At 43.1% G+C, this 14656-nt stretch overlaps 1 protein-coding gene across 1 annotated transcript in view; it reads left to right on the forward strand.

Annotated features, from left to right (window-relative positions):
• Positions 1–14656, forward strand: part of ROBO1 (roundabout guidance receptor 1) — a 1059329-nt gene that overhangs the window by 1002733 nt on the left and 41940 nt on the right. The window contains exons 20-21 of the mRNA XM_050962791.1: positions 5470–5496; positions 14489–14531. Coding sequence (XP_050818748.1) covers positions 5470–5496; positions 14489–14531 — 70 coding nt within the window. The remainder of the gene's footprint in view (positions 1–5469; positions 5497–14488; positions 14532–14656) is intronic.

Here is a 14656-nt window from a genome sequence, read left to right on the forward strand (position 1 = left end):
TGAATAGAGTTCATTGGGGTGGTTCTTGACTCCACGGGAGCCAGAGCTTTCCTTCCGGAGATGCATTTCCAGGCCATATCAGACCTGATCGTCCATGTGAAAAACTAGCCGCTCACCACTGTTCATACCTGCCTGCAGTTGTTGGGCCAGATGGCCACATGTACGTACATGGTCCAGCATGCCCAGCTCCATCTCTAGCCAGTGCAAATGCAGTTGGCGTTGGTCTACATCTCCAACAGACACAATCTAGACTGGGTGGTCAGGGTGCCAGTTCACATCCAATCGTCCCTGGATTGGTGGTTGAGCCCCAAATCTGTGTTTGAGGAAGTTCCCTTCAGAGCCCCGGCCCCATGGCTGACCCTGGTTTCCAATGCCTCAGACCTGGGCTAGGGAGCTCACCTGGGAGAGCTCAGCATGCAAGTCCACTGGTCATGGGATGATCTGTCCCTCCACATAAACATCAGGGAGCTCAAATCAGTTTGTCTGGCCTGCCAGGCTTTCCTGCCTCATGTGAAGGGCAAGGTGGTGCAAGTCCTGACAGATAATGCCACAGCAATGTATTACATCAACAGGTTGGGAGGAGCCAGTTTGTCGGCCCTTTGCCACGAAGCTCTCCACCTGTGGAGCTTCTGTGTGTGGCATGCCTTCCATTTGGTAGCCACACATCTGCCTGGAGCCAAGAACATGGTAGCAGATCACCTCAGCGGGACCTTCTCGTCTCGCCACGAGTGGTCGCTCCACCCGGAGGTGGTCAGTGTGATTTTTCAGAGATGGGGGAATCCCCAGGTGGATCTGTTCGTGTCCCATCCAAACTGGAAATGCCACATGTTCTGCTCGTTCCAGGGATTGGACAATGCATCCCCATTAGATGCCTTTCTGCTTCCATGGTGGGGGGCTCTGATGTACGCCTTCCCACTGGTGCAGCTAATCCACGAGGTCCTTAGGAATATCAAACAGGACAAGGTGAAGGTGATACTGATAGCTCCTGTGTGACCTTAGCAGCACTGGTTTGGCACGCTTACGGACCTTTCGGTAGCCGCTGCCTCTGCCTCTCTGGCTGGACCTGCTGTCCCAGAACCCAGGGAATCTTCTGCATGCGAACCTGCTGTCGCTGCACTTGACAGCATGGTCTCTGCATGGCTAATTGTGGAAGAATGGGAATGCTCGGCCTGGGTCCAGCAGGTCTTGTTGGGTAGTAAAAAGCCATCTACCAGTTCGACCTGGCCAAGTGGAAGAGGTTCATATGCTGGGCCTTGGACCAGGATATCTGGGCTGAGCAGGCCTCACTGCAGGCAATCCTGGACTGTCTTCTACACCTCAAGCTCCAGGGGTTGTCCCAGTTATCAATCAAAGTCCACTTGGTCACTGTTTCAGCCATCCAACCTCTGTTCCAGGGAAGGTCAGTCTTTGCTCATGACAGTCCAGTTTTTGAAAGGTCTGGAGCATCTCTATCCACACGTCAGGGATCCCATCTGTCCCTGGGACCTGAATCTCATACTGTCACGGCTCATGGATAAGGCTGTGTGTGTCTTAGAGGTCACAGAAGTCATGGATTCTCTAACTTTCCGTGACCTCCATGATTTCCACAGCTGCCAGTGCGGCTGGCTCTGGGACTGCCAAACAACTCAGGCACTGATTGCCCAGTCGACTGGGGTACAGGCTTCATCAACAGCCTTCCTGGTCAAGGTGCCGATTCAGGATATCTGCAGGGCCTCCACCTGGTCATCTACCCACACATTTACATCTCATTATGTGCTCACCCAGCAAGCTCGAGACAATGTGGCAGAGCTGTGTTGCAAGCCACATGACTGTGAACTCTGAGCCCGCCACCAGGGATACTGCTTGTGAGTCACCTAGAATGGAATTGATGTGAGCAAACACTCAAAGAAGAAAAAATGGTTACCTATCTTTCGTAACTGTTGTTCTTTGAGATGTGTTGCTCATGTCCAATCCATGACCCATCCTCCTGCCAACTGAGATGGCATAGGGTCGGCAGCCCCTAATATACCGACGCATGAATACAGCACTCAAAAGAATGCTACTGCTGACCCTACGGGTACCGCCAAGGCAAAAATCTCCGATGGCTGCACATGTGGGCATGTGCACACCCAGAATGGAAAGGACAAGAGCAACACAGCTCAAAGAACAGTTACGAAAGGTAGAAAACCGTTTTTTCATTCTAGTCAGTCGCCCTTGGCTGAGAATACTACCAACATCAGCTCTAGGTGTCAGTTATATAATGCTTTTGTGCGTGTATGTTCCCACATGTTGTGGGGGAGAGGTAAGGTGGCTGTTTGAAGAAGCAGAATTGATGGAAATATATTTTCAAAGGCACTTTCATCAATGTTGTCGTGAGACTGTCCTATTAGCTCTCAGGTTCCTAGGGGGACTGCCCGCAGTCTGTATTCAAACCTGCTGTACATCCAAAATGGCAGTATTGGCTCCAGCTTCTAGCCATGTTCACTTTCATGTTGTTGTTCTCATTTATGTAGCATCATTAGGTGGGCACAGTGCTTTACAGCTGGTCACTGTGATAGATGATAAACAGAATCCCTGCCCAGAAGATCTTCTGGCCTAGGAGCATGATTTCCATTGACTTCAATAGGCTTTGGATTGATAGGACCCTAAAGTTACAAGTGGGTACAATACAGTGCAATGCATCACAACTCATAGCAGTGCCATTTAGGCAATTAGAGTCTGAAGGTCATAAAAGTTGGAACGCTTCATAGAATAGGTGAGCTTCCGGTAGCTTTTTAATGGAAGAGAAGGAGGGCACTGGATGTTAGATAATTAAAAGACTGAGCCAGGCCTAAATGGTGCATGAAAGTGGCACATTTAATATATTGTTAAAGGTAGGCACAAGATTGCATCTTCAGTCATCGTAGGTTTGAATGTATTCTGGGAATGGGCAGGGAGGCAGATAACACAAACATATTTTTGAAAGATGGTAAATAAGCTATTGCTATGAAAAAATAGCGATTGAGATGATCGGAGACGTATGGAAATGGTTTGGGGGTGGGAGAAATCATATCTAAACACAGGCACTGTGGTCTCTTGCCTAAATACAAACACGATCTTTTTTTTAAACACCTGTTTCTTACTGTCTTTGACAAAAGATTGACCACTATCATTTTAGAAATGGCCCTAAAGAAGAATTCAGTGTTTTCGATGACAGTGTCTTCGAGGGCTTCCATGCTATTAAAGCAATAGATTGGTTGGCAAAATTTAGGCTTGGTAATCTCAATGGAGATGTAGCCATGAAAATGAGGGTTGAATTTTACCTTTGATTTTATTTCTCTGAGAACGTTAAGATGTTAGAGAACTGTATGCCCCACTGCATTAACCTGCACTTTTTTGTTTTACTAATAGCATGCTGCCATATGGTCTTTCCACAGATGCTTTCAAACTAATATCACTATGCTGTTGGCTGAATTTAGGTTAAGGAAAAACCATAAAAATATAATTTTTAAAATAATAATATTGGCATTTGGTGATGTTCCAGTCTGTTGTGGATTATGAATTTCTGTAGAAATACCACATGTGTAGTTCTCAGTATTCCGCAGAAGGGAAAAAAACCTTGAATAGAAACATTTAGAAAGGTAGGCCTCAAGTCTGTGTTACCAACAGCACTTGAAGTAAAACCAGCATCTTTGGAGAAATAGAAATCATGAAATAATCACTCTGCAGTATATTGACATAAATGTTGAATGTGCACACTGAGTAATAGTGAACTTTATTAACTTTTATTTTTAAAAACATTTGGCTTCAAGCTTGACATCTGTTAAAATACTTCAGTATCCACACATTTACTTACTATACAAGCACCACTAGGCCCCTGGAACAGTTTAGTAATGGAAGAATTAAGTTACTCTTCGGTTTGCTAAAGTGTAAAGATTTCATTTAGTTTGACCTCTTTTCATCTTTTCCTCAGTTCCTTAAAAACTAAGCTAGATTTAGTAGTTAGCTCACAGAAAAGTGATGACAAGGACTACTCATCTTTTTCTCTTGTCCTTGTGATTGCAAATTAATGTGGAGACATTTCATTCTTCCTTGAATAGCTCTGGTTTTATATGCACCTTTTTTTTTTTTAAATGAAAGCTTGTTACTATGGCTCTGTATTTTTCAATGTAGCTAAATTACACTGACTATGTGAAAAGGCCTAGCTGAAAGAAAACACAATAGAATTCCTGAGATAGACAGCTGTGCTACAAATGAAGCCTGCAATGGGCAAAAATGCTCAGAAGTTTTCCGGTTTTATACAGTGTCACATGCTTGGAAATAAATTGGCTTAAAAAGAAGCAACAAACATACAGCATACTCTAACTAATACTTTTGGGTCCCAAAAAAACTCTGCAAATTCTAAAAAGAGAATTCAAGAAAGACATCAGAACTGTCTGCAATGTAAAAATTATATTAAGCTCTTTAAGCACCTAAATCTCTTAGCCAGCACATTGTCTTCATATGGCAGGTCTGATCACCAAATTCCTATCCTAAGGTGTCCTTTAGTGAAAATTCTATTGCATCTCTCATGTTTTTATTTGTTTTACTTGGAATCAAGAGGAAAATCTTAGCTTTTCTCTACCCATCAAGCGTACAGAAACAATACGCCAGAATTCAACAGAAGGGGGAGTATGTCCTATTGGGGAGAGTAGATGCTGGTGCACTACACTTGGATTAGAAGCCTTATTGATTCAATTAAGATTTATAGTGGCAGTGAGAGTGAAGGTTTTCAAAGAGTGATATTGTTCCATTGTTAACCTTTCCTGTTAAAGTCATGGGTTGAAAGATAGAGAGGAGTTACCATGGGAGGGCTAGCTCGTGTAAATAAAGTGTGTGTGTGGGGGGGAAGGAATACAGTCTGATTTTATGTATTTCTTCCTTTCCCACAATAGCAAAACAATATTATATTACAGCTGTAATATATTGTAGTGCAGTTGTTATGATGAAGTGTGGGGCATTATTTGGTGAACATACAATAAAACAGTTATTTTGTAGTTCTCTTTGTTTCTTTAAAGGGCTATTGTTCCTTTATTGAATACTTAAGCGTTCCTATTAGTTCAGTGTAATGAGCACCTACTTACTGAACTGTAGATAAGATTCAAGTAAGATCTTGATAAGGCTTATTAAAGAATTTATCATTCTGTGTTTTGAAATGATTAATAGTGTAGGACATTTGTTTATATTAGGATTTGCAGCAAAACATAAGATACTAAACTGAAGGTCATTCAGAGGCTAAACCACATTCTATTCACCTCGTGAGTGTAGTAAAATGTTATAGTTTTCCAAAATGGTACCTGTGAAGACAAGCTTCTTTCTGAAATTTGGTTTTATTCTTATGTCAGTATGACTGAACTACTGGGTTAGTTATTTGTTTTAAGTTCAGCTGTCTGCTTGATTTATACTAATGTGTATGTTTCCCTTTCTCTCTTCAGCTTAATAACCAATTTGTATTTTGTTTTGATTTTTCAGTCCCGTCTTTTACCTTCACACCAACAGGTATATATTTGCACTTTACCCTCCTCCTTTGTTTGTTTGGCATGTATGTGTGGTACTATTTCTGTTTTTCTGATATAACCAGCCCAGCTGTTCTGAAAACAAAACATTAAAATGAATTATTTCTAGTGACAGGTATCATTGTAGTATTCTTTAAGATGAAGTAGTTTCCTTATTATTTTTCTTCCACATACTTTAGAGATTATTACTGCTATTTGTAGCTGAGGTTTTGTCCCTTTGTGGATGTCATTCCATATCCTGCAATTTGACTGTGTATATAAGCCCACCCATAAACTCTTTGGTGTGATCCTTTCAGTTCTCACACGATATCATGGACCCCCATCTTCTACAGGGATCCAGTACTGTTGACTCCCGCTCCTGTTGACTCCTGTTGACTTAGAAAGGCTCCCATTAATGTTAATGGAGCTACTTATCGGGAAAGAGGGGGAAGAAATTCCACACTAGCAGATCCTGACACAGTATCAGGGCCCTGGTCACTACGTGGAAGGAAACCTCTGAATGGCATCTATTTATTGTACATGCTGCAGGGAGAAATGTCAGTGAATCAGTCGGTGATACTCTTTCCTCGAAATCAGTGTTGAACCAATGCTCCAGCATGATATTAGGAAGCATTATGTTGTAGGAGTTGCCAACTTTTTGGAAGAGGTGTAAAAGCAGTCTTTGACCATGGTCATTAAAGATCTCAGAACATTTTGTTAATACTTATATTTACTTAATTCTGGTTTCCTAGCCAAACTAACCTGGATAATTATGTTTTGCCTCCCTAAATACCCCAACCTCCCAGTATCAACTGGATATGCCTTTCTTTGCTTCCTGTCCTGAACTGTAGTGTCGGCTGTACAATGTTAACACTGATATTTAAAAGAAGTTGCATTTCGTGTGGGGAATAAGGAACAATTTGAAGTAATTTTCTTTCTTTTGTTCTCTCTCTCTCTCTCTCTCTGTCTTTTGGAATTTATAAAATGTGTCCATCACACAGGCCCTGATCCAAAGCCCACTAAAATCAATGGGAATCTTTCCAGTGACTACAATGGGCCTTAGATCAAGCCCATAGTCTTTGAGTACAAGTGCCATGTTTACAACAAAGCATGCAATTTAATAGCAGGTATTGAATAGATACGCAGCCAGCCATTAAACTCTGTATACTCCCCTCAGCCATCTCCCTCAAAGACCTGGCTGAATACACAGGCCTTATACTATGACTTACATGAGAGGTGTGTTCTGAGACTTAATGAGTTGAGCTACATTCTTAGGCTTTGTCTACACTGGCATGTTTCTGTGCAATAAAGCAGCTTTCTGCGTTGTAACTCCTGAGGCGTACACACTGCCCAGCAACTTAGTGTGCAGAAACTGCGCAGTTGCAGCACTGTTTAAAAAAAAAAAAATCCTGACGTCTACAGCTTTCTGCACTGGAGGTACAGTGCTGTGGTGCCAATATAGATATCCTGGTCGATTACAGTGCTGCTATTGGCCTCCAGGAGGTGTCCCACAATGCCTGTTCTTTTCTCTCTGGTCATGGGTTTGAACTCTACTGACCTGCACTCAGGTGACCAACCGTGAGCCCCACACCTTAAATTCCCTGTGAATTTTGAAAATCCCCGTCCTGTTTGCTCAGTGATGTATGCAGTGGTCTCGGCTCATCTTTCCAGGTGATAATGCTGGCTACAGGCAATCCCATACTTGGAGCAATGCCAAACTGCTGGACTTCATCAGCATTTGGGGAGAGGAGGCTGTCCAGTCCCAGCTGTGCTCCAGCTGTAGGAATTATGATGCCTACGGGCAGATTTCATGATGCATGACAGAAAGGGGCCATGACCGGGGCACACTGCAGTGCAGGGTTAAAGTGAAGGAGCTGCGGAAGACGTACCACAAGGCACGGGAGGTAAGCCGCCGCTCCGGTGGTGCTCCCGCAAGCTGCTGATTCTACAAAGAGCTGGATGTAATACTCAGTGGCAACCCCACCTCCACTGCGAAGGCCACTGTGGATACTTCGGTAGCTCACATGCCAGTCGAGAGTGGACTGAGCCAGGAGAAGGAAATCTTGGATGAGGATGTGGAGTGGGAGGGGGGGACCCAGAGACAGAGGATGACTCGGAGGTCAGAGATGCATGCAGCCAGAAGCTCTTTTCTACCCCGAAGGAGGCTAGCCAGTCAAGCTGCCAGAGCTCAGTGAAGCGGAAACAGAAGCAGAGACTCCTGCTAAGTGGCTTTGACTTTGAGAATTGCTGAAGCGAGTTGTTGGGGCAGGAGGGTTGCAGAAAGCAGGTTTGTGTCTGTACGATGCATGTACCACCGCATGCCTAGTCTGAGCAGTGGATTGATAGGGTATTGATTAACTCCCTCGATTCACGGGAATCTGCCTCAGAGATCTCCACGAAACTCTTATGGAGATAGGGGCAATCTGCTGACATAGATTCTTCAGCAGAGCTGCTTTGTTTCCTGCCCCATTAAGGATAACTTTCCTGCGCCACTCTGCCATTGGTAGCAGGCGGGGAACCATTGCTGCACACAGGCGAGCCACATAAGGGCCAGGCGGAAGCTGCAGTTTTGGAGAAGACCCTTCCCTGATTCCCTGCTCACCCTCAGCAGCAAGGTATCTTCCATAAAATAAGATATCTCCATTAATTTTTTATTTATTTATCTCCTCCTTAAAAGGATATTGAGTCCAGCCCCCTGCCTTCACTAGCAGGACCAAGTACTGATTTTGCCCCAGATCCCTAAGTGGTCCCCTCAAGGATTGAACTCACAACCCTGGGTTTAGCAGGCCAGTGCTCAAACCACTGAGCTATCCCTCCCCCCACAGCCTGTGGGAAATGTGGGGACAGTAATGATTATAAGGCCCCCTCTACAGTGCTGGCTCTCCCCAAGAGCCATGTGCCCAGTGTACAGTACGGTCCTGGAACACTGATTTTCCTGACCCTGCGGCTACTCACCATTTTGGGGGTCCTGTGGCTCATGTGTGCTTGCTTAGAGTCAGTCAGTCAGTGATAGGTATGTGAATAGCGGCTGTGTTTTAAATCACTGAATCAGTGGTCTGTGTGTTGCAAACAATACTGCTTTCATAAAATGTTGCATTTTGGCTTCACGGATGTGATCTTGGGAGCCCAGCCTCCCTCTTTATCGCCGATTAAATGGCTGTGCAGTATTAGAGAGCAGCCACGAAGAACTAAAGAGAACTTTCTGCATAATGTCATTATGCACTCTGTGGCCAAAAAACAAGAATTGAAGGAATGGCAGGACAGCGAGAAGAGGGACTGAAAGGAGAACATGGCTTGCCAAAATGAAGCCATGGAGCACCAAGCGGACATGCTCCAGGCGCTACTAGCACTGAAAACGGAGCAGCTCCATGCCCTTCCTCCCCTGCAGCCACTGTCACAAAAATCTTTCCCATGCTCCCCCAGACACCGCCAAACACTCTTATCAACCTCCTGGCACCAGTCTGTATCCACTGCATTCCACTCTTCCTCCATTACAGTCTAGCACTGCGCACTCCCAGTATCCACTGCACTCAACACTAAATTCTGCAGTTTAGCCCTGCTGAAGTACAGTACCCGCTGCACTGTATTCGAAAGGGGAAGGTTGGATATGATACCTGGATATACACAAATCTTTTATCGTTCCAGGACCTGACATCCTCCTGGGACCCTTCCTTCCCCCATCGCCCTCAGTGCTGATGTGTTTTTTTTCTTTGTGTCTCTCTCTTCCAGTTGTTTTTAAATAAAATAATTGTTTTGATTTGAAAGCAATCTATATTCCATTATTTGAAAGCAAACAGAGCCCTGCAAAGCAACAGGCATTTTTCTTAAACCTCCATTGTGCATTGTCTGCACTAGTCACAATCACCTTCTAGCATTATAAGCACTGCACTCCCAAGCATAGCAACAAATATTAGTAGCTTTCAGCTTCAGATCGCTGCCTCAAGGCATCCCTGATCCTTATGGCTGCTCTCCTCTAATAGCCCTGGTCTCTCTCAAATTCAGGCTCCAGGCACTGAGCCTCAGCAATCCAGCCCTGAGTGAAGCTTTCACCCTTCCCTTCACAAATATTATGGAGTGTACAGCATGCATCTATAAGCATAGGAATATTGTCATTGGCCCAGTCCAGCCTCCCATATAAGCAGCGCCAGCGGGCCTTTAAATGGCCAAAAGCACACTCAACAGTCATTCTGCATTTGCTCAGCCTGTTGTTGAACCTGTCCTTGCTGCTGCTGTTAAGGTGCTCCGAATATGGCTTCATAAGCCGTGGCATTAAGGGGTAAGCAGAGTCTCCCAGGATCACAATGGGCATTTCAAATTCCCCTACGATGATCTTTTGGTCTGGGAAGAAAGTCCCTGCTTGCAGCTTCCTGAACAGGTCAGTGTTCTGAAAGGTGTATACTTCATGCACATTTCCAGACCAGCCAGCGTTAATGTCCGTGAAACACCCACAGTGATCTACAAGTGCCTGGCAAGCCATTAAGGAATACCCCTTCATATGAATGTATTCGGTGGCTAGGTGGTCTGGTTCCAGAATTGGAATATGCGTGCGATCTATCATTCCTCCGCAGTTAGGGAAGCCCATTTGTGCAAAGCCATCCATAATGTCGCGCATGTTGCCCAGAATCACGATCTTGCAGAGCAGGATGCAGGGCCGGCTCCAGGTGCTTGGGGCAGCCATGGGGAAGCTCTTCAGTGGCAATTTGGCGGCGGGTCCCTCGGTCCTTCTTGGAGCGAAGGTCTTGCCACCAAATTGCCGTCGAAGACTGAAGTGGCGGCGGTAGAGCTCCTGCAGATCGCAATTGTGGCACTTTTTTTTCTTTTTTTTTTTTTTTGCTGCTTGGGGCAGCAAAAATCCTGGAGCCGACCCTGGCAGGATGTGATTAATGGCCCTGCACACTTCCGTCAACACGAGTCCAGTGGTCTACTTTCCCACTCCCAACTGGTTAGCGACCAACCGAGAGCAGTCTGGAGTAATAAGCTTCCACAGTGTAATTGCCCTGCTCTTCTCCAATGGCAGGGCAGCTCTCATTCTCATGTCCTTGCCCCTCAGGGCTGGGGCAAGCTCATCACGCAGTCCCATGAATGTGGCTTTCCTCATCCAAAAGTTCTGCAGCCACTGCTTGTTATCACAGATGTGCATGATGATGTGATTCCACCACTCAGTGCTTGTTTCCAAAGCCTGAAAGCTGCATTCCACTGTGGTCAGCACCTCTGTAAATGCCACAAGCAATCTCATGTCGTAGCTACTATGCATGGCGAGATCAATGTCGATCTGCTATTGCCTTTGTAGTTTAAGGAATAACTCCACTGCCACTTGTGATGTATTAGTGATAGCGAGCAGCAGGGCCGTCCTTAGGATTTATGGGGCCCTACGCAGTATTATTAAACTGGTGCTCCTATGCCGGATGGCAGCCCAAGCTCACAGCCTGGTGTGGGAGGAGGAGGAGGGACTTGACAGCAAAGGATAATGAGATGCCCGGCCTGCCTTATGGTGGCGGAGAGTCACAGTTCCCTGCAGAGACTTCCATGCCCTCTCCCTCATGCAGAATGGACATGAAGAAAGTACCTAATTAAAAGCACTAAAATTTGGGAACAAAAAATGTCAGTCACAGGTTTTTTGATATGCCCTGAAGTTCGTCAGAGATTTATTTGCAAAAACTTCATAGTAAGGGTGAGTCAGCTGTCCTACTGAATACAACATTACATATAATGGAATACATGATGCAGCTCTTCTCTGTTTTACATTTTCTTAATCAGTATTTCTAAACTGAATTTATACTTTAAGTGTACTCAAATCTTAAACCAGCGTTCCAGATTACTACATATTTAACTCACTGAAACAAAGACATTCTTTTAAATTAATCAGAGAGGTTTAGTGTGTCCATAACAATGTTCATTGCTTTTAGAAAAAGGGAACAGTAATTTACTTTGTGTGATCTCCATAACAAGAGACATGGTTATGAAATTTCACCAACTTTAAAAAAAATATGTTTCCAAAGATTTTAGGTATAACAAGGATTTTGTCTTACTAAGGTACTGATTTTGCTGGAGGGTTCTTTTAAAACTAGTTCATCGGATAGTCAGAAGTAAAGAAAGGGAAACTCTTTGTCCAGCTATCTGGAAGGGAAGGACTGCTGTCCCTTTAAGGGCTCTCTTCAGTGAGGAGTTGGGGGAGAGGTGGTGAAAGGGATGGACAGAAAGGACACAGGAAGACTTGGAAGCACTTTTTTTTTTAACTATAGTAATTAAAATGTGTATTTTAGATAAGGGAGGTCTTTTGAAGGATTTCTTTAAAAAACTGTATGTCTGAAGATCCACACATTTAAGGCTAAAGATGATTGTGCATCTAAAACTCTATGCAAGCATTATTTAGAAATGTGATTTTATAATCTTCACCAGCTCACTAATGAAATATTTTTAAAGCAAATTTTAAACTAAGGTCCTGTAGACTGACATGTTCTGTGTAAATATTACATTAATGCACAACTGTTTTTGTCAGTAAAGTCAGAAACTGACAGTATAAAAATTTATTTGGGCATAAGCTTTCATGGACATCTGATGAAATGGGTTCTAGTCCACAAAAGCTTATGCCCAAATAATTTGTTAGTCTTTGAGGTGACACAAGGACTCGTCCTTGTTTTTGCTGATACAGACTAACAGGACTACCACTCTGAAACCTGTCAGTATATACCTTGGGATTGGCAAATGCCTGTTAAATGGCTTTATTACCCCTTGAATGTCTCTTTAACAGTTTCAATGTTGTGCTAATAGGTCTGGCAGGCTGGAGGTTTTTTCACTTTTAACTACTAGATTCCCTCCCAAGGAAGACTCGCCAGGCTAGAGCAGCCCATCTGTGGGAGCCTGCAGGAAGGGTCAGAACAGGGATAGGAAAACAAGAGGGTGGACACTAAGACCCAGTGGTGCCCCAAATTTTCAGGTGCCCTACGCAGCTGCCTATGTTGCCTATGCCTAAGGACGGCCCTGGCGAGCAGCATATTGGTCAACAGTGCGGGATCCATTCCTGCAGATTGAAGAGGCAGAACACGCAGTACAAAAACCATTGAAAGATGGTGCCAAATGCGGACGGAAGTACAGGGATTGCTGGGATGTGAAGCAGTTCATCCTGGGGAATTGGGACGGGACCCAGGATGCCCTGCAATCCCCTCATCTTCCCACAACTCTTAGCGGCAGAAGAGGAAGAGATGCTCTGTGGGATAGCTGCCCAGACTTCACCGCTCTGAATACCACTGCAAGTGCCGCAAGTGTGAACATGGTATTGCTCAGGCAGCTAACAGTGTGAATGCACAACAGCGGTTTCCCTTCAGCGCTCTCTGAGCAGCGCCGTAACTCTGCCAGTGTAGACATACCCTTAGTCACATTAAGTAGTATCTTACATCACGACTAGTCCCACTGATTTTGCTCACTACTCAACGCGAGGCTAGAACCTGGCCTTTGATGTTTGTGCAGTCCTTGGACATCCAGAATGGAAATACATGCAAATTATTATTATTTAATTAGCTTTACATACAATTTCTAGCACAATCACACTGGAACATGCTACTGAAAGTCTGTGGTGTGTTTTAGATTAACTGATAGTCATTTTTGCAGCTACAAATCTAGACATTAAAAGAAAATATTAGAACATATGGGTATTGCAAGTCATAGCTGCAAATTCAACAACATAAGGAATTTAGAAGAAGAAATCTGAAATACACAATGTAAAAGATTTTTTAAAATCTTCCTTTTTTCCATACATTAGACTTCCAATAGTTAGTTCTATTCAGTTTAAATGGTAACAGGCCTTTTTCTGTAGCATTACCTTTAGTAAAAGACTTACCTGTCGCATTGCCTGCTAAGGTTTTAATCCTGTTGTTGTAATCATTGCAAGCATTTATCTCTCCTTTGCAGACTCCCAGCTTGGAGTTCTTTTAAAGAGCAGAATTTGGCTGCTTTTTTAAACACATTCCTAGTTAAGAAATGCATAGCTGTAGAAATCCATCAGCATTTGTAGTGAAGCTAATCTCCTTAACCCTTTGCCTAACCCACTGGAAACTTAAAAATGTATAGCTCTTCAAACTATTGGTTTATGCCTCTTAAAAACTAACTTTTAACCATGATGCTGTCTGGAAAAAAACATGCTATTCATATCAACACATATTTTAAAATTTGAATCTGTATGCGTGCTGACTGTATTCCTGTTTATTCTTAGGAAGTGTTAGCACAAAAATTTCCTGCTAATTTCAAACCAGTCAGACAAACTGATTTATTTATTACAATGAATAAATTAAAATTTGAGATCTAAAAAAGTATTAGAAAAAATCCAATTATAAAATTTTAGAAAATAATACATTTATAAGGACTTTTTAAATATGCACAATGCATAAGTAGAATACGGTGCCCATCAATAAAACATCATACTCAGTTTGGTTTTTTATAAGGATGGACATCTGAAAATCACACAGAGCTTTAGTACACTATTAATGTGTAAATACAGTATAAGATTTTGCAGTAGGTTGTGATAGATTGAACCATCATTTACACTGGAAATAATATCTGTGTTGCAAAATCAAGGTACCTGTTTAATGTTATCAGGATGATGATAATGTAAAAGCTTTAACATCTTTAGCATCATCAACTCATTCATGAAATAAACAAAGTGACATAAATTCATCTCTAGAATAACCTATTTGAGGTCAGTAGTTACATCAGGGATGAATTTAGCCTCATGCATTACTCCATTCTTGTGTGTGTGTGTGTGTGTGTGTGATATAAAGCTTCTGGGGGACTTAAAGTAACACCAGTCAGGTGACCATGTATAGTGTTTGGATTTGTAAATGAAGGAATGACTGCTGAAAGAGTAACACTCAGTATTCAAACTTAACCAATCAAAATTTAGAGATTCGTTAGAAGGAAACAAAAAGAGATTTTACAGTACTATTTAAAAAGTCCAAAATGACTATTAAATTATTTTCTGTTTTTTTCTCTTCATATTTTAGTAACCTATCAGAGAGGAGGAGAAGCTGTAAGCAGTGGAGGCAGGTAATGACATGGTTTATTTTGCAGACTATAAGTTGGATGTAAATACATTTAGGTACATTGAGTACATTTATAAGTGGTGGTATAATGACATACATTTTAGGCATATAGGTCACTGATTTTGCAGA

This window comes from Gopherus flavomarginatus, chromosome 1 (assembly GCF_025201925.1).
Source record: "Gopherus flavomarginatus isolate rGopFla2 chromosome 1, rGopFla2.mat.asm, whole genome shotgun sequence".
Lineage (NCBI taxonomy): Eukaryota > Metazoa > Chordata > Testudines > Testudinidae > Gopherus > Gopherus flavomarginatus.